The sequence below is a fragment of the Myodes glareolus genome, chromosome 15, assembly GCF_982192425.1.
Source record: "Myodes glareolus chromosome 15, mMyoGla1.1, whole genome shotgun sequence".
Lineage (NCBI taxonomy): Eukaryota > Metazoa > Chordata > Mammalia > Rodentia > Cricetidae > Myodes > Myodes glareolus.
The window spans coordinates 40784453-40805364 of record NC_142040.1 but is presented as its reverse complement, the minus strand read 5'-3'; the positions used below and the strand labels follow the sequence as shown (position 1 = coordinate 40805364).

The window sequence follows — 20912 nt, the reverse complement described above, 5'->3', positions numbered from 1 at the left end:
AAACAAGACATCCCAAGTCAGACACATTTCCGCACATTCCTCCCTCCCAGTCTCTAGCTGCTCACATATGGCTAATGGGGGAGAGCTCAGGCTTCTGTTAAAAACAGCGCTAAGCCAGGACTCTATACATGGCCAGCCCAGAGCCTTAGGGTCTGCAGTAGATTGAACATGGGAGTGTCTTTTTAGTGCTCTACATAGCATAGCTACCTAGGCAAAAAGTGAAACCCAAAACTCAGATCGAATTAGGACATCTGGCTTTAGAGTCCTTGTCCAGATCCTTCAACGATGAAGATGCATGGTCTGAAGAGGAGACACTATTACCATGGTTACAAAGGAGGCACATAATGAACACTGAATAAAGGAATGGATGGATAGATAGAACACATTCCCGAACTACTGTTACCTGGAAAGAAGTAAACTATTTTGGAAAGTCGCCAGTTGGAACCCTGTATGACAAGCCACAGTCTGAATTACTTGTTAGTCCACACTAGACACAGCTTATTGGGGTCCATCAAAGGCAGTGGATGGAGTCGTTAAGTAAGTGAGCACCCTCTCTGTGTAAGGGAGTATTCATGACATCTAGAATACAGCCATAAGCAACACAAAAATTTCTGTGCAGTGAACACTTGCGCTCTTGGAGCAGCAAACGGCCTTCTTAAAAAAAGAGCAACTGCTTTTTGGAAGAAAGATACGGAGTCACTATATGGTTGAAAGAAAGCAACGGTGGTATGAAATCAAATGCAAAATTCTGCTGTGAGTTAAGAGATATTTTATAACGTTCTGCTCTCCAGCCCGTAGCTGGGAACATCCTCTAGGAAAAGCTGGTGAGCTGATCCACCATCCAGCCCATCTTTGCTTAATCATGCTGCCTGGGTACCAGGGGCTATTGAATAAGGCACCAAAACATGCAGATTTTACCCTTGTAAACTCTGATAGAGTTATTTGTTTCCCATGTGAGCCCTGTAGTTAGAGTGACTAGCACTGAAACGTGGCATGTGGTTTTGTCTCTGCGCTTTTTCTTAAGCTGTGGCTTCAGACCTCAGAGACCCTCTCCCGCCTTCCTTCCGCTGTCTAGAATCTGTGAGATTGATGAATGAAGGCAGGAGTGAATGGGTCGGAGCTGCTGGAGGGCGGGTTACTGCTAGAGCAGTCAAGGAGGAAGTGGCTGTATCCAGGGATGGTTTGAGGTGTCACTACCTCTCCAGTGCAGTCTTGTGTTATTTCTAAAAACAAAGACGGACAGGACAGTGAGTTAAGCCCAAATTTGCAGACTTCCCCTCAGTACTGGAACACAATAGCCACTCTGTTTCACAGTATATAAAACTCATTTGGCTTCGTTTCTTCAATATATTACACTCATTTCCATTGAGCTCACTTATAAAAAAAGGGCCCATCTGTAAATTGGCAGCTGGGATCTGTCCAAGTAGCAAGACACATCCAAAGAGAAAACACTTGATTCAAGACTTCAAAGTCAAAAGAGAAAATTAAATTATATTTTCAGAAATCAAATTAATAAAATATTTTTGTTTTTCAAAAATTCAATGATATGAGACTGCTGTACTGAAGCTTTAAAAAGTCTAAGATTTGAAATCCAAAGGCTTGGATGTACGTCAGTAGTTAGATCTTGCATAATTAATTACTTCACTTGTATGGATCTTAGGGCCTTCATCATTAAACAGATGTGGAAATAAATGTGTACTTCTCAGCACAGCAAAGGAAGCTACCTGCTGTGTTTGAAGCATGCTCCCTGCTATCGACACACTAATTCATACTACCTTTGGTCCCTCAGTGTCCCCACAGTACTCTTCCTATTATTCCTAATGGCTCTATTCATAAGACATAATTATCTGTTCCATGTGGCTGACTTGAGGAAGAGATGCTCTTGTCTTTCTTTGTATCTCTTTTCACAGTGATAGGTACACAGGAAACATGCGAACGGTACCAGCCAATAGGTAAATACCTGCTTTTAGTAAGTACATAATACAAGTTTAAAAACACAAGTGCAAGTTTAAAATCCTGAACCAAGGCATTTTTCATCTTTGAGGAGGCCTCTTTTAAAAGTTATAGGTAAGCAGGCATAGAGACAAAAATGAGAGTTTCAATAGCTGAGCTTTCTGTAGATTGGTCACGACCTGGCATGTGCTTACCCACTCAACAGCATTCTCTTTAAGACAGCCCAAACCCCCAAATTAGGACTGCAAGAGCAGGTCAATCTATTTCGGGCACCCTTGTGGTGCAAAGGAAATATTTTATCTTACATACATTATAGCACTTACACAAGCACTAACCATGAAGCTTGATAAAACGGCCACACTAGTCAGTGACATACTGTTTCTCTTGGCTTCTATATTTATCACACAAACAATGTTTCACAACCCATATGTATACATACATATATATATATATATACACACACACACACACACACACACACACACACACACACACATACACCCAAGTATCATACATGTATGTGGACATATTGAATTCAATTCAAACAAAAGCCTGTACTGCCAGATACTCTTTAATCCTAGCGGGAGAGGAACTGTATTGGCTAGTCATACACATATAGCACTGAGATATAACAATAGCATCAGCAACTGTAAGGCTTTGTTTCTCGTTTGCAGTATAAAGATCCAAGGGGCCTTCTGGATATGAAGAGAGAAAAGACTTAGATGTAAGGTCACCATTAGGGCCAGAATTAAAGAAATGAGGTTAGTTTCGCCAAGTATTCTATTCTCTTTCACCTAAAAGGGGTAAATAATGGTAAGATGCAAAATACTTCAGTCTGAGTTAGAAGGAGGATTTTATATCCAATTGGGCTTTATTTATTATATTCTAGAAGGGAGACAAGCTGGCCACACACCAACACCCCCTTGTGTAGATGGGGACAGTTAGGCTCTCCCTTCGGCTCTGGAGATGCATATGGAGTGAGCTAGCTGCAATACTCTTAGGCCATTTCCAAGGGGAACGATGGGCTCCTCATTAAGGGTTGAACACAGAGCAGAGAACGCAGCAACCATGTGTGGGTTTGGCTTCTTTCACATCCAAACTTGCTGCAAAACAGGCCAAGCATGACAGGATGCTTAAAAACTGTAGCAGGGAAGAACTTGAGGGTCACATAATTATTTTACAAACAGATGCAGGATGGGAGAAAGTGACGGTACTCTTCGCTGCAATTCTGAGGTGAGTGAAAACCAACTCGGGAATTAATGGAATTAATTTGGAATTTCGGAAATTTGAAAGCTCTCGAATACCAGGGTTTTCAACTTTGTAATTTCAGGACAACCCTGCTGCTGGCCTTTCCTGACCTGTTGTGAAGTAAATCAGGCACACTAATGTGGGCTAACAAGTCTTTCTCACACGGCTCCATCACCCTGCCGCCCCTTTCTCCGCAGACATGCCTTTCTGCCGCACTCTGTCTAGCCATCCTGCGTCAAAGCACACAAAATGGCCACTGTAGCCCTGCATTGCCGCTCATTAGATCACAGGTTAGTCAAGTGGAACTGCCCGGGGTTCCCAAAGGAGGGCTATACTTCAAAAATCTGTCCATGTCAAATGAAGAAAAAACCCCTGAGCATGGGGTCACCCAGATCAATGATCAAAAGAAACTGAGAATGAAGGAGAAAAAAAGAAAAAGCACACTCTTGTTTTGTTAAACACACACAGGTCTGATTTATTAGCAGGAATACAGAGATAGGATGAGCTCCCCCCCTCACACCCTGGTTTCAGTTTTAACAAAGTAATTTGCTTTAATTCAGGTCCCCTCAGCTGTTAAACTGCGGACTTTTAAAAAGTCTGCGAGAAATTCTTAAAATTTGCTTCAAAAGAAAGCACACTCCAGAAAATCCAGTTTTTAGGAGGACTCTTACATGTTTCCAAAAAAACATTTGAAAAGCAATAAGAGTAATGCAAAGCAATCCACCTTTAATGCTGGGGGAGAGTCTATGTAAATCTGAACGAACTGGTGCCACAGATACTCTAAAATAATCCCAGCAACCTCTTGGGCCTTCAAAGAACCAAGCAGGCTGTCAATCACAGCCATGAAAGGCAGATATCTGGGCCTCAGGGAGGCCATCAACTTCTGCAGGTGGCCCACACTTCTCTCACTGCCACCATCATTTCTTGCCCTCTTAAAGGAGCATATTTTACACTGGCGCTTGCAGCATGGGGGAGAAGATAATTTAACAGTACTGCAAACATGGCCTATAGAAATTGAGCAGAATGACCGGTTTACCACAAAATTTGTTGTCAAATTTCACAAGTGAAAAAAAAAATCACAAGATTTTATTTTTCTAGATTTTTCCTCAGAGAAAAGCATCTAACGGTGAAAGGGAGACAGTTTTGACAAGAATACTATTAATATATGTCTGAGCGAAAGAAAGACAAATACAGTGTACTCTTAGAAAAATTACAAGTTGTATGCAGTCTTCAGAGTTCTTCTGTCCTTTGCCGAGCGACCTTTCTTCCTTGTATTTGCAATGTAGTCTCTAAGAACATCTGAAGTCTATGTGTGAAGTGCGCCTAACCTGGACATCTTTCGGTTTTACTTTTGTGAATCTGAGGAACAGCAGGTGCAATTCAGAATTAAGCACCCTGGGGACTCAGATCTCTCCTGTCAGGAGCAGGAAGGCAGGGGCGCTGTGTGGGTCTAGGACTATCCCATTTTACAGATGAACAAACAGATGCTAGGCTGGCCTGCGGTGGCTCCCCTGCTGGTAGGAAGAAGGACTTTGATTCTGATTGCTGCCCGTTCGCCATTGGTCATCTCCAAACCCAACGACGAATACCCATCAGGTTCAATACTTTACCCTAGGTCCCAGTAACTTCAGTCTTGCAGGAGCACTTTGACTTGGGAAATGCTGGCATGAACACACAAGTAAACACGCTCAAAGCTGTTCGGCAGCAGCTTTGTTTATGAACAGAAAAACTCGGACACCGCTTAATTTCATCAGTCAGGGGATGGATACATGAACACTTGCAGGGGAGGTCATGACCTGGAACACACAGATCAGTGAAAATGGACGAACCAGGACATACATCTCCAATACCCATCCTCTCAAACACGTGGCTTGAAAAAAATGTTAGGATACATTACTCGCTTATTTTGATAAAAAGCATGATGAACAATTTCGATGTCTCTGTTCTACTTTATGGCTGTTATCTTCCCGTCACTGAAATCACTTGCACCTTACCTAGAAACATCTGTCAGTGGCGAAGCATGACAAGGTGTTCTGGATAAGATGTGCATCAACTTTGAGACGGCACTAGATTTTCAAGGAGTCAGGGTGGGAGACAGACAAAAGCGAACAAGGCACGGGCTTCAAAGTCCTCCTTTACGGTCTGTTTCCGGACAGGAGGGATCTGAAGCGTGCAGCACAAACGTTGCGAAGCCGTCCGCCTGGTGGGTGGGTCAGGGTGCTGGGAAACTTTGAGAACTGAAATCTGACTATCTGAGGATCACAGCTTCATCCTATCACACACCAATCTTTCTCGCAAAATCAGAGAGCAAGGTTCGTCTAAGCTCACTTGCGTGACTCAATAAGCTGCTCGAAACCCACGCCCTAGGAACCAGAGATCAAGCATAACAACCTGAACTGGCCACATCTCACTGTACCCATGCCTTTAAGACAATTATATTAATATGCATTCTGCATTTCATTTTGCTGTTAGGCAAAATTACACGAGATTGGTGTTTCCAACCTTCTGACATTTAAAATCTGGAGTCCAACTTGCCTTACTGCAGACAGAGCTGGAGATGAAAGCAGAGCAGAAAACATGGCCAGAAAAGAGAACCACTCTGCACTTGCCTGTCCTCCCTAAAATTTTATGATTTTATTAAAAGATTACATAATATTCCATGGAAGTCCAAATGAAAAGACATATAGATTTACAGGAACTTAATTGACAGAGGACTGGATTAAGTTACCTTTTTACGTTCACTTTTTAAAACTTACAAATTTGTAAATAAACTTCAATTGCAGAAGTTATTCTAAAACTAACCCCAATGAAAATAAATCTAAGAATTATAGCCATATCTCTTTCTTCAACAGCTTAGAGAAATATTGCTTTTATTTTCTTTGAGTCAGGGTTTCACTGTGAAATCCTGGATGGCCTAGAACTCACTACATAGATCAAGACGGACTTAATCTTAGAGATCTACCTACCTCCACCTTTTGGGTGCAAAGATTAAAGGCATGTACATTAATGTTCAGCTTTGATTATGTTTAATAGTTTGTTTTCTTCCAGTTGAACATTAGCATGGCTAAAGAATTATATGCACACACATAGAGGGGGAAAAACCCCAAATTATATGGCACATCCTAGCTCAAAGCCAACTAGCTACTACTAATAAAAAGTTATTAGGATCTTTGTATTTCATTTTAATATATAAAGATGTTAAACTATAAAATCATACTGACTGTTTCACCAAAACCAATCTCTATGGACTCATAGCCACAGTTAGTATAAATGATGGAAGACAATCTTTACTTACTGTGTCTACATTACTTGAATTAATGTTGTCAATTAACTAAGGGGATTCCACAACATTTAATCAAAAAAGGTTAAATTTTCCTACTTCAAAAGAGAAAAACTCATTGAATAGAGAAATCTCTATAAATAAGAAAAAAAAAAAAACAGCTGGGCAGTAGTTGCACACACATTTAATCCCAGCACTGGGTTGGCAGAGGGAGGTGGATCTCTGTGAATGTGAGGTCAGCCTGGTCTACAGAGTGAGTTCCAGGACAGTCAGGGCTATTACCCAGAGAAACCCTGTCTTGAAAAACCAGAAAAATAAAAATTAAAAAAGGAAAGAAGAAATCTAAAAGGAAAGAAAACAAAGAGGTTCTGGTAAGACAACAAGACAAAAATTAAAAGAAATCAATAAAAATGGAAAACCAAAACAAAACACGGGGCTAGAGGGATGGCTCCACGGTGAAGACCATTTTCTGCTGAAGCACTGGGTATGGATCCAGTTCCCACCACCCACATGGTGGCAGGAGATCCAGCACCCTCTTCTGGCCTCTGTGGGCACGAGGCAAACGCGTGATGCACATAATACATATAGCAAACCACTCACACATGTGAAATAAAAAATAAATTAAAAACAATCAGTCAACCAGAAAAAACATTACCTTAATACTAAGCCAGTGCTCAAGTGACCTTACCACCTCATGCTGCACCTCAAAGCTCACCCCCCTTCACTAAAAACTGGGCTGATTAGCATAAAAGTTACTGAAAAAGTCAGAGTGACCTAATTTAAAAAAAAATTAACCAAAGGATAGTAAGATGTCCAAACCTAAACCTAACTAAAACCTTTATTGGCCCAGATATACAACACAAGTTTACAATAATCAATCTCTGATCATCCATTTAAATAATTCAAATTTTAGAGTTAGCGAAGAAAATGGGCAAGTACAAGTTTAAGTGAAAATACTGTAGATTTAAAATATAAATCTTTGTGTATGAAAGAGAGAAAGATGTATTTTCTTAAGAGTGTGTTTTCACGTTTTTAAAAATCAGGGCATCAGGGTACACATGCTTACTTTTGCAGAATAAGAGCGATGGTGTTGAAGTTACGACTAAGGGCATGGCTGTGACATGTCCACCTCGAGACCCTTTCTGGTTTGTCTTTATGCACCCCACAGTGACTATTCAATCTTCTCTGTCAATGCGCATGCTATCCTCTCGTGAGATCGCCTTGCTTTTACAGAACAGCTAAAGAATTAGAATCCTGCCATCAGCTCTTCCCGAAGACTTCCTTAGCAAGCTTGGTCTCATTTTGTTCTTTTGTTCCCCTGTCTATAAAGTGTGCACAAGGTATCCAGATTTTCCACGTTGGCTCCTTTTAACAAAGCCCTGTTTTGGCTTGACAAATTATTAGTCATAACTTTAAAAATAAATATTTGACAAATTCTAAATGTTAAAATTATACGCTTCCACGCAACCTCTCAATTATTTCACAGCTCGTATACAGAACCATCTCCCCATATGGCTCAGTTGGCTCAAGTTCACATCTACGAATGCGATCCCAGATATCTGATGGAACAACTTCCTGCCTAACGGTTATCTACACAGAATTCTTTTCAGATCTTATTTCAGGTGTAGCATGAACTGAAGGAATCTCTCTCCATTGTGCTTAGCACAGCTGAATCTAACACCCACATTTGTTAAATTATAAGCCTAAATAACAACAAATAAAATTCTTAAAAACTTTCTTGTTGCAACTGTGCAGTAAGAAGTATCTAAAATTTTGGGGTCAAAGATTTATATGCATATGAATTTAGACACTGAATTTCTAGTAAAGAAGGTAACTGTCACTTTATTGTTAGAAAACATGGTATCAAAACATAGCAGAGACCATGATGGATTCAGCGAGAAGAAAACCATAAATGTCCTTCAAAATGAGATGCTATTTTTCATTAGACCTCATGGAACCTCACACTAGTACTGAAAGCATGCAATATATCATTCTTTGAAACTACTAGGTCAGTTTCTTAACATATAAATATCTGTGGTTGTTATATGAATGTCTTTATAAAGACCCTGTGGCTCAGATACAGAATTCTACAGAAAGGGACATTACGAAGGAAAGAAAAAAGGAAGCGATTGTAGATTCCAGTATATGAAAGCGAGGAGCTTCTGCAGGCAAATTATCAATGTCTGTGTGCACAGCAAGAACCCCCTCTGCTAAGCTGTCCCCAGTCTATTATCAGTGATATTGCAGGCACAGAGTTCATCGTTTTGGTCCAAGCAGGTGTATCTCCTAGGTAAAGAACTAAGGTGGCAAGGGAAAGCAGCCCTCCGAGTCACAGAGCCCTAGCCATCTCAGAAGTGGAAAGCAAGTAATCTTTTTTTATTTCATGCTTTTGTTCTTAGAGGTAAAAGGCCACACAAATAAAATTCTTTTCATATTTTCATATTTGAGCGAACACAGCAGAGGGTTTTCAGTCATGGCCAGAAGTGGACTGCTTTCTTACCTGCTTTTTCCATGCCGTAGTGAAGGATGCCGGCCTCATTATAACTTTGCCGACTCCCCAGACTTTCTGCGGTCTGGCTTTGCCGTGATTACTGGTCAAAACCTTTAATTACAGTATATAGTTTGTGCAGCTGCCTGGAAATTGGTCTCGGGGTCAGTGGCTCTTCCCGTTCCCCTCTTTCCATTCTTTTGAAGCAATATTGCTGAACGGAAGGCATTGTTCCAGCTTTCTGGTGTGCTCTGTCTGCTGCACAATGTGAAAAGCCTTGCAATCACTCCAGCAATTGGTTCTTCAACTGCCTTTAGGTTGTCAATTGTAATTCAGTGGCTCCAGCCACCTTTTCTTTCATTCTCTTGGGGTCTTTCATTACTTAATTTGCAATAATATTAAGGAATGTCTTCTTCAGACTTGTCACTAATGCCTTATTGATTATGAAGCAGGGAGTATATTTGACTTTTCTGCGTGTGCCTGCTACCCTGTTTCACTATTTTCTTTTCTCTGGACTTCTGATACATCTCTGCAGTTATCTCGTCAGGAAGTTATTGTGTAAGGAATTGGTCTTAACTGAATGTTTTCACTAAAGAATCTAATGAATTTCCCTTAAGATATTTTCGCTGAGATTAACTTATGTACTTTATAGCTAGAGAAAGTTTTGCAATTTCCCAAAGACACGCTCAGTTTTTAACAATAAGGACTGGTGAAGTTTCCATAATTCATTTGCACGCTTCATGCTCTATTTTTTAAATAAAAAATTATAATTTTGAGCTCTCATCAACTTAGCTAAGAGACATGATCTGCGAAGAGAAATTAATCATGAACTTTCCAGACTCTTGAAAAAAAATCTAGACAATGATTTCAGAAGTTATATAAGGAAAGAAACTATTAAAAATAACTCCCAGGTTACCAAATCTAAAGGAAGTATTTTAAATTGGGAGGAGGGGGGGAAAAAGAACAAAAACATCTTGATCTAATGAAGGAAAAAAAAAAACCTTTACTGTATTAAGTCTCAAATCCTCAGCCCTGGACAAAATCCAGCATATTAACCTCTCTCATTAGGCTCTGCCATTCCAGAGAAACTGAGGGCATTTTTTTAAACAGACACTATGTAATAATAATAATGATAATAATTATCATAATGATAATAACTAACGCTTATTGTGCTTTTTATCTTCAAAGCAACTTACTAACATTAACTATGTGTCTATCTTCAAATTAATTTAACTCGACAAATGTTTTATTAACTTTGTTAGCTAAGGACTGTGCCTGAGTTTTCTTTTGCAAGTGAAATAAATAAAGAGATAGATAGATAGATAGATAGATAAACAGACAAATACTGAGTGCTCCCTCTAAATGGTATTGTAAATGTATGCCCCCAAAACAATTTACTGTCTCCAATTAATAATAATCAACGAAATACTGAATTTTACAGAATACAAACTTAAAATATGGTCGAAGGGTAACATATCTTTATAATTGCTTAAATCCATATTGCTTTGAAAAGACAAGAAGCAAATACTGTTTAATAAACTAGTTCTCTAACTTCAATAGCTATGATTCTTTGTTATAAAATATTAATATATAAGAAAAATAATTTTTAAAAGTCCTAAGTTTCACCAATGGAAGAAATGATTTTATTAAAGACTAAACTTGCTTTTGTTACATTGTACTGATTAGTTTAAAACCATTTCAACTATATTCCCTCAGAATTTCATGTGTACTACTCTTCACAAGAGAAATATAAACAGTGTCCAACGCTAGTAAATGAAACAAGTTCACTGTGGTTAAAATAGCTAATTACTTTAAAAATGAATTAAAAGATTATTATTTGGTCAGAAGACATGCTGCCTTCCACAAGGACTTTGGCAAGAAAACAGTAGAAGGGAAGACTATTAAACAGTTCTCTAAATGACAAACACAAGTGAAAGTGCATAAAATCGATCATTTGCAAATACATTAATTAATAGCATAAAGCTCCAAAAACCTTAACAAGGGCAAAGTGCTGAGGAACCACTGTCTGGAGCCCAGGAAAAAAACCACGTTTTTGTATTCATCTAGATGGGAATGGATGAGATGAACTAAATAAAGACAGCTCCCAGCAGTCTGGATAAAGCAGGATCTGGAACAGAGACACAAACAAGCCATAATCTCTGTCCTTCAAGGGGCTTACAAATTTCAGGAGTTGGCAGCAAAATTAAGATAAAAGTCATTTTAATATGATCTGAATAAGTCTAGCGTGCTAGCAGACATCAGGAGTGCACACCTAACATGGCCATGGCCACTGAGGAAGATGGTCCGATGTGATGTCATCTTGGTAGAAATTCTCCTGGGAAAGCAGGAATACTGAGCAGGAGAAAAGAAAGAAAAACCCAGTTACAAGGCGCACAGCATCTAAGATCTGTGGAGTGTCCCTCAGTTCCGGAGAAGTTAGAAAACGGTACCACGTTTACCAAGGACCTCATGGAACACAGGGACGATTTGGTTCTGTCTGGTATGCAGAGAGAAGCTGGGTCAAAGCGGGACAGCTGAGGGCAAACTGTGACACACAGATAGGAAGCTGAGGGCGAACCACTGAGCTAAGGGGGGAGTCTCTGCACAGACTAAGGGAGAACAAGACACAGGACTGTCTGGACACGGGCAGCAATAGATAGTCTTTACAGAGGCTCCCGGGGTTTCCAGCTTCACACTAGGTGCAGATTTGTCAGCACTGAGGAAAGGGAGAAAATGGAGAAGAGCGAGTTCTTCTGAGCATGTGTTATTGTATTTTGAACGATTTCTTTCCTCCCGCATCCAAATAATTTCCTGGGTAAAAATGTCCCTTTCTGAAGTAACAGAGTTGTGAGTAAGCGGGAATTATTAGTTTGCAGCAGACATGGAACACTCTCATTGCCTAGTGGACCACGGGTAACAAGGAAGAACGGTGACAGCAAGCTGGATTGATGCACAACCAAGGAATTAGCTTCTCTCCTCAAGGACTGCACACAGAACTTGAATGGCTGTACGACACGTAAACCATACTTTCGGTACTCTCAGCTCAAAAGCTGCTCTTTTAAAATGTACTTTTGGGGATGATGTTTTTTTTCAACTGACGAAGAGATTGCTAACTCAGCTTTTCTTACAGGTCAAGAAACATTTTTAAGAAATAACTGAGTCATTCACTGGAGAACGGACTCCCAAACCCTGTCATTACCTCCCAAAATTTAATTGTAACAGTGTGGAGTACATCTGTGAAAACGGACAAAATTATCTCTATCTCTTATATCATTTTAGAATAAGTATATGTCCCATAGGGGAGTTTCCAAACTGCTCACACCATAGGTATGTGCACTGTTGTATGTGAAATCAAATCAGTATTCTACAACGCTGCCAAGAGGCAGGTCAACATGGAGAACTCTTCAGAATTTAAGTATAGTACACTTCCCAGTGAAAATACATTTTCCTCCGTACACAGAAAGTGACATTCAGTCAAACTAGGTGCTTTATGCAATTTTAACATTTTCTAATAAAGATTTCTCCTGATGAAAACTCTGAGACAATCCTTGTTTACTTGTTCCTTCAACTATAGACCTAGCCTGTAGTTGAGCAATAACAAGACAAAGTGAAAGTGGCAAACTAGAGGTGTGTTACTATTATTATATTATCATTATTATTATTAATTATTATCTTGGTTTTTGTTTCGCCTTGTTTTGTTTTTTTTTTTGTTTCTTCAAGACAGGGTTTCTCTGTGTAGCTTTGGAGCCTTTCCTGGAACTCGCTCTGTAGATCAGGCTGGCCTCAAATTTAAAGACAGAGTTCCGCCTCCCCTGCCACCCGAGGGCTGGGATTACAGCATGCACCACCACTGCCCAGTTGAAGGGCATTACTTCAGCATATGAAGTATATGAAAGAAAAGGGAAAAAGCATGCAACGTGAAGACTTTCTAGAAACCGGAGTTACAATTAAGGGTGATGGTTAAGTACCATAAAAAACACACGTATCCTTCCAAAGTGAAAACCCTAAAGATTAAGTACATAGTTCAGAAAGTTTGAACGGCTATATCCCCAAGTAGCATGGTCTAAGGAATTTGGCGTCTACAAATGCGCTCATAAAGACGCCTCTCACATTTCTACTCTATATATTTCCAATATAACACTAAGTCCCATGCACACCGCATTAAAATCAGCAGACACTATAATCACAAATTTTAAATGTAATCTTGACACTCTAATTTAGACCCTGGATTTTTCCAAGCTATAATCAATGAAGTATGAAACTAATCAAGTCACTGGACCTTGTAATTCTGCTTCAAAAATCTGTTTCATGTATTCATATTTTATAATTAATAATTGTAGTAATAAAAATATTCAAAATACATTTTAATTTCAGAAGCATTTCTGGAAAAGTTAGATACTTTTGGATCACGAAGAACTGTAAACATCGAATCAAATAAAACAGCTAACAATAAGGGCTGCTTCATGCCAACCAAATGTGTCATTTTATATGGCCTGGTAAAACCAATAAAATGAAAATAAGATTTTTAAAAAGCCAGGAAGTAAAAGAATGGCAGTCAGCAACTGTGTAGAGAGAAAATAGGATTACATTTATTGGGTATTATATCAACTTAACTTCCCATAAAAAAAAAAAACCCTCCTGATCTACTTAGTAACTTCAGAACTGAAGTATGCTCTCCAAAGGGAGTTGTAAAACAAATTAGATACAATTACAATTCAATACAAATAAAAAGCCAAACCATTTACTCTTAAGAGGTCTCATTTTATAGCTTCACCATTTAAACTAGACCAGATTTTCTCCTAATCGATCAAGCGGGCCACTTGGCATAAGCAGAGGTTTTCTAGTATGTTCTCCACAGAGAAAAGGAGATGATATGAATACATCCTGGAAAACTGCAGCAACCACATCTCCCTAGAGCGAATGCAATAAACATCTGCTGGAAGGACTGCCTGGCCCTTCCAACAGCATATAGGGTGTTCTTTCACCCAGATTTTCCCAGGGTGTTTGTTTTGTTTGGCTTTGTTAAAAGACAATGTATGTGTCTACTACTAATTCTCAAGATAGAAAACCTCAAAATTCTGGTGAGCTGAGCAAATCACGACCGGGTATATTATAGAAAGGGAAGATAGGCTGCCTACAAGATCCCACTTGTTTCTCAAAGGGCAATGAGATAGCTGGGCACGTTGCCCGCTTGTGGGTTATGGAGTAATTTTAGCCATTGTCTTCCTTTCTTAATTCTGTGCTCCACACAGACAGCAACGTGCACAGCCTGAGATGGGGCTCAAATATTTAACTTCCTGATGATATCTATCTCGTTGGAGTCCTGGCGACCTTTCTCCTGAGTCTCACTGGCTTCCATTCACTTTTGAGTTAACAAACAAGTGAATTCTTAAATTTTACTTGAGTGACAGGACAAATCCTGGCACATTTCCCCCACAAAACACGAAACATAATAATTTTCCGGAAGAGAGGAATCACCAAGCCTAAATGTACACACTTTTTCTTGACCGTTAGTGTGTCCTATTAAATGAAAGCATCTCCCTTGATTTTTGAGCAGAACTTCTCCCTTAAAAGTCACAGATACTTCGCAGGGTAAAACACCATCTTCTTAACACTCCAATGCCTTACCAGCTTATACACAAACCCGCAGGCACAGAAAAACAAAACACTGGTAAAGCTGTATAAGACATGGAACATATGGTATCTTAACGAAAGGGAAGAATAGCAAAGAGATGACCATGTCTGAAGATATTTCTAAATACATGCCTAAAATATATTTCAAGTAACATGGGACTCTGTTTGCTTTATAATTTCCTACCCAGGCCTGCTGTTTCCAACCAGTCTGAGGGTATTGTTTATACAACACGGAGGATCCAGTTTCACAATTCCATTTTTATGCTAACAATAAGGTATTGATTTAATTCTGAAAACATTCCTGAGACTATTTCAACCAGGTATTATATAAACACACCATAGAGAGTAACCTCCTTGCCATCAAGAGAAAGATGGGATGTTTCCCATGTTTTCTTTTCTCAGCCGAACCGAAGCCAGGGTGAGCAAGCACTTCATTGTGCTCCTACAAAGTTCAACGTCTTTGTAGGAATCCAACCCCCACAAATCCTCCCAAATGCTCTGCTAACATGTACCTATAGGGTGTATGTTGATACAACCACAAGGGAAAGAGCTTTACCTTTAGGACCTTCAGTACCTTCAAACTGGTATTACATAAATTCTATTTACAAGCAAAATATTCTAGGAAAATTAATTTAAAGTTGATACAAGTGGGAAGTAAAATGAAGTTCTCATGCATTCTAGTATATGTACAAGTTGGAGATTATTTTCAAAAATATCTATGAATATTCAATATTTATAGACATCAGTTGGTGAATCAAAAGTGAATACTTGTGCTTTTTCTTTAAGGTGAAATAGCTAGTTAACATACACAAAGAATACTTAAAAGGAATTAACTGCGAGAAGCTTCTTTTATTCAATGTGAGTTTCTCCTACAGAGGGTTATACCATGGGTCATATGTTAAGTTTATCTGCTGGGGTTGAAGAAATGGCTCAGCAGTTAAGAGCCTGTACTACTCTTCTAGAAGATACAAGTTCAGTTCCCAGGATCTGATGCCTGTAGCCTCCAAGGGCATCTGTACCCACATTCACAAACCCACAATTGAAAATAACAAAAATAAATCTTAAAAAACATGTTTGTCTTAGCTATCTGATGTCTAAGAAAAAGTTTACTTTTTCCCAAAAGAAAGCAATTCTGTCAGATCCATATGACCTACATCGGAGGGAGTCGAGGTTGGGTTGGTACTCGCATCTACCTCTGCATCACACTGACATATCATACATGTCTTTTACACACACATAACTATATTGTCTATCTGTACTGTAAAATAACAGTTTCCACATCGCCTTCGAGAATGACGATATACTCCGAGTAAAGCACCTCACAGCATAAACAGATTTAGCTCTGGTAACAAGCCAGCACTGCATTCTAGAACATTCCCTCTACAGACAGAAAGCCTCATGGCAAGAAGCTAACACATGGAACAGGTCCAAGAGGCACCCCAGTTGCAGTGCAGGACATTTTCATGGTGACAACCAAATGGGTATTTTTCTTTTATCTTTTCTTTCCTTCCTTCCGTCTGTCCATCTGCCCTTCCTTCCTTCCTTCCTTTTTTTTTTCTTCTTCTTCTTTTTTTTTTTTTTTTCAAGACAGGGTTTCTCTGTGTATCTCTGGCTATCCTGGAACTCATTCTATAGACCAGGCTGGCCTCGAACTCAGAAATCTGCCTGCCTCTGCCTCCAGAGTACTGGGATTAAAGGCCTGCACCACCACCATCAGGCTGTTATTTTCTTTAATTATTATTAAATATATTTTCCAGAGTCTGTAAAGTAAAAAGGTGGTAAGTCTTGACTGCTGAAGGAGGCAACTCCAGATAGCTCTGTGGGCTGAGTAGTAATCACTGCTTCGGCGGTTCTTGTTTTCGTTTTTAAACAAATGAGAACTATCTCTACACAGGCCCTCTGCCACTTAATACTGCAAAATTAGAAAAAAAATACCCAAATTAATCCTATGCACTTAGAACAATTTATTGAGAAGCCAGATGCAAGAATGCTATTGGCCACGGGTCCACACTAAATGTGAGGGAAGGCTGGAACTGAATCCTGCTGTGCTCTTGGCTCCTTACCTACTTTTTCAAACTGTAGGCAACAGCACTCCTATTAATAATTTTAATCCTAAACCACTCGGGCTGTTACAGTTTTCCGAAGGAGAGGAGAAAAGACATCCTACAGAATCCGGGCAAATACATCAGGAGGTTTGAGTCCACTGTCCCTGAGTTATAATCTATTTACATATTATTTCAGTGCTAGAAATCAGAAGCTTGGCTCATAGTGGCACTGTTTGCCCAGAATAGTCTCACACTTTCAAAGGACAGAAACAACCTAAGAAATGCAATTAGGTGAGGAAAGAATAGAGCCATATTAAAATAGATTTGGTGGCATGAAACTTGCAAGATAAGACATCAGTTTTTCAGCCACACCAAGTATTTCAGAGGAATAAGAACAGAATATTTCAGATCAAGTAATGTGTGGAAAAACAGACAGTGTGTCCCTCTGAAAGGTGGTGGAGAGGGGTTAAATTAAAATGCTGTTAATTAGGCTTTTACCTCTTCAAAATAAAAGAGAAAATACCCAGGCAAGTCTTCCAGTTTAAAAAAGAATTTGTGTTTTACAAGTAAGATCAGGAATATAAATATGTGTTATCAGAATGATAACTGGCATTCTGCTACCTGTGCTAATGATGGGGGAAAAGAGCATGTCCCACACATTCATGATTATATGTCTTCCTAGATTCCAACGTGGCGGCACTGGTTCAATAAACAAGCAAACCAACCAAGCAGACGGAAGAGTAACACGAATGGGACATGCATACCTCTTGCACCGAGCGAGCTGCGGGCTTGTCTTGATGATTGGCCAGTATTAAAAAGGGCAAAGTGCATAGCTGCGGGTGCTGAAGAGCAGAATGCAGCTCATTTCTGGCCGTTTCTAAATCGTCCTCTGAGGAGGCACTGTCTAAGACGAATATTACTCCTTGGGATCCTTGGTAGTAGCGGCTCCAGTATTTCCGGATATTATCAGCTCCTGTCAAAACAAAATCAGAATCTATTTCAAATAGTTCTCATCAACGTAAGAGCGCCCCAAGTAGCAATTCCGACTGGAAACTGATGTGTCTTTTCAAACATGAGTGCTAAAGTCTGTGGTAAAGAACAGTCCAGGAATATAAGAACTACACACCACGTAAGTAAGGGCGTTATAACCACTGGGCAGACACAGTCATGAAGCAGAACAGACGTCTAAATTGTTCTTCATGCTTTTCTATCAAAATAAATAAGAGATGATCAGGATAATGCTTCTTTTATTAAAACCAAAAGAATGTTTGTAGACTCTGTGTATCAGTCCTAATGAACTACACTGTCCACAGAGTGACGTCCAGACCCAAGAGAGCAATGTGACTAAGACATTTACCAAGTATCTTAAGATCCCACTTCTGTTAAGTTTGGTGGTGGTTTTTAATAGAATAATGCTATGCTTGGTTTATTCCCCCAGGGCTCACATGACGGAAACTTAAGCTTTTAAGTTTATGTTGATGCTACTTGGAGCTGGGGCCTACAGAGGTGATCAGGGTTAGAGAAACAAGGGCGAGGGCCCCATGACGACGGTTTTACGACAGGAAGAACGGACAGTCACACTTTCCCGCTCAGTCTCTCTGACCACTGATGTCTGCTGCTCCATCAAGACAGAGTGTGACCCTCACCAGATGCGGAGCTTCAACCTGGGACTTCCCTGCCTCCGGGCCTGCAGTAAATTTTTTTTCGTTAGAAATTGCCCAGTCTGTATTTTGTTGTAGCAACAGAAACTGGACTGAGACACAGAGCTGAGCCGCCTTGTTTAACTTCACATCGAGAGTTATTAGCATAATAACTTTTTATGTCAAAATACTGAAATTTGCGAACCACTAAAATCTTGGCCTTTCATGTATGTGTAAATCCACTTGGGTTTACTACTCATGAGGAGAATGAAAAGGTAACTGAGCGCACTCATGGTGTCAATGGGACATGGTGTTTAGACGAGAGGTTTGAGAAGGGCAAACCTTGGTATTTCTAATTGAACTGTGTTAGTAGCCAGTTTGCCCAGGAAGGACCCAGGCATCTCCCATTATACGGTAAGTCCCTTTATTTCTTTGTTTTGTGAAAGCGAGGGGCTCTCTGTGCGTATCTGCAGTGAACAGAAGGGATGCAGTTGGCTATATAACAAGAATTAGATAAGTAATTTACTGATCTGCAGTGTATGATCCAGTCCTAATCAGGTGATAACTATGTTTTAGTCATGCATTGAACATTTAGCTTCCACGTGTGACATACTGTGCTAAATGTAAGGGACCCAAACATTGCAGGCTAGAGTTGGGGTACAAAAGCCACTTAGGCACATTTCTTCCCAACTCTGTGTTCGAAGATTTCATATTAGCAGCTTCTACCGGGGTGGGGGCATTTTGGCCGTGGAAGATGGCCTGGCCTCTGCTTTCCCTGGCAAGCCAACACATTGCTGGGTAAAACTGAGCAGCTGCTATTTTCCAAGGGAAATAGGAAATCTGAAGGCTCTAATAACAGTTTGTTCAAGGACTGGCACCAAGGTGCTCACCTAGAACAAGGCAAAGAAATTACAAAATTAATACATGTGAGAAGGTCGCTAACTTACTATACTCTCGCACAATGCTGAGTGTTGAGACTAGATCATACGATTCTTACAATAGCTAAGGGACGGAAGTATAACTGACTTAGGTTCTGCAACTAATTTTCCGATCCTAAAACAGGGTAAGTCACCATTACAACACAGTGAAATATCAAAGGATGTAAAAGCATCAAGGGCATCCAATGAGAAATGGTTAAATAAGCAAACGGGAAGGATATGAACAGAGCTGATACACATTAGAAAGACTGAATTAAGAAAACAAAAAAATCAAGAGCAAGGAAATTTAAACCCTAGATTGGGTGATGTGTGAAATTCATTGCTTAAGCGATGGAGAACCAATAAAACAACAGAGCAACAGAGATTAGCCACATCTAAGGTGAGGTTTCCTAAAAGCACAGCCTGAAATGGCCCTTCTAGCACCTATGATTATAGAAAGAATGCTTCCGAGAGAAGTCAGGGGTGAAACATGTCAACTGGATGGGGGAAGAATCTTGCTGAAGATCTGACTTCAGCTATTGCACCCCAGCTTAATCCTCCAAGGAGCTCTTAGAGTCTGGACTGAATCACATAAAGATGTCGAGTCCAGAGGCCAGGATATCTCTGCACAGTTATTGGCTAAGAGCCACCCCTGGGTACCTGGAGGGGGTTGGGACCAGATCTCAGAATTATATATGGCTGGGGAGGTTACTATCAGCCAAGAGTGGTCCTCTGGAGAAGGGTACAGGTGTGCGTCATTAGCAGCCAATACCACAGCAGCTGGGAGATGGATGCACTGGCCCAGCAAAGGAGATCTGCGTATGATACCAACAGCATCTGTTACAAGCTAAATCCAGACACTATCCATATGCTAGAAACCCATCCATAAGTCTGGGAGACAAAAGTGACAGCAGTGTTATCCAGCGATGACTATTCAGAAATAACAAAATACTGCGTGTGTGTGCACCCAAATTACTACAAATTTTACTAACATGAAAATGTGAGATACACAATTGTCATGTAATAATACATGCAATTTGTTCTACTGTTAATTCTGCAAGGCCAATGAGAATGTACAGAATGCTTTCATTGATTTTGTAACAGAAAACCAATGGTTGCAATTGATCAATAAATAGCCCTCTTATGGTTACTGACGGTCTAAGTGTTTTATGGGGATTAATTCACTCACTGAAGACAACCTGATAAGGTAGATAACACTTTTTAAAATTAAAGACTTTTTTATTTTTATGTGTATGGGTGTTCTCTCTGTGTACTGTGTGTGTATGGTGCCTGCAGAGGCCAGAAAAGGGCACCAGGTCTCCTAAAATTGGAATTACAGAAGGTGGCTAGCCACCAAGTGGGCACTGGAAACAGAACCTGGGTCCTCTACAAGAACAACTAGTGTTCTTAACCACTAAGGCATTTATCTAGCTCCAGAGATCACTACTACTATCACTTTCAATTTATCAATAAACACCATGACAAAAAAGTATTGTGTGGATTTATTCAACACTATACATTCAAAACACATTAGGTCTAAATGCCATTGAGATAGGGTGATCGCTGAGCAGAAATGATGAGCTAAATAAAGAACTATATTACCACATACACCATGGTGGGAAGGGCTGGAAGAGGTGGTGCCTAACACACACACACACACACACACACACACACACACACACACACACACAGTATATACACCCCAAG

At 39.9% G+C, this 20912-nt stretch overlaps 1 protein-coding gene across 5 annotated transcripts in view; it reads right to left on the bottom strand.

Annotated features, from left to right (window-relative positions):
• The window catches only part of Arl15 (ARF like GTPase 15), a 360415-nt gene that overhangs the window by 165741 nt on the left and 173762 nt on the right, over positions 1-20912 (bottom strand). For 3 of the 5 annotated variants that reach the window (XM_048443043.3, XM_085676705.2, XM_087896892.1), the window contains exon 4: positions 17413-17621. In XM_048443043.3, coding sequence (XP_048299000.1) covers positions 17413-17621 — 209 coding nt within the window. Of the gene's footprint in view, positions 1-3667; positions 4998-17412; positions 17622-20912 lie in introns of those variants that run through there. The other 2 variants (XR_015735001.1, XM_087896893.1) reach the window with 2 other exon arrangements.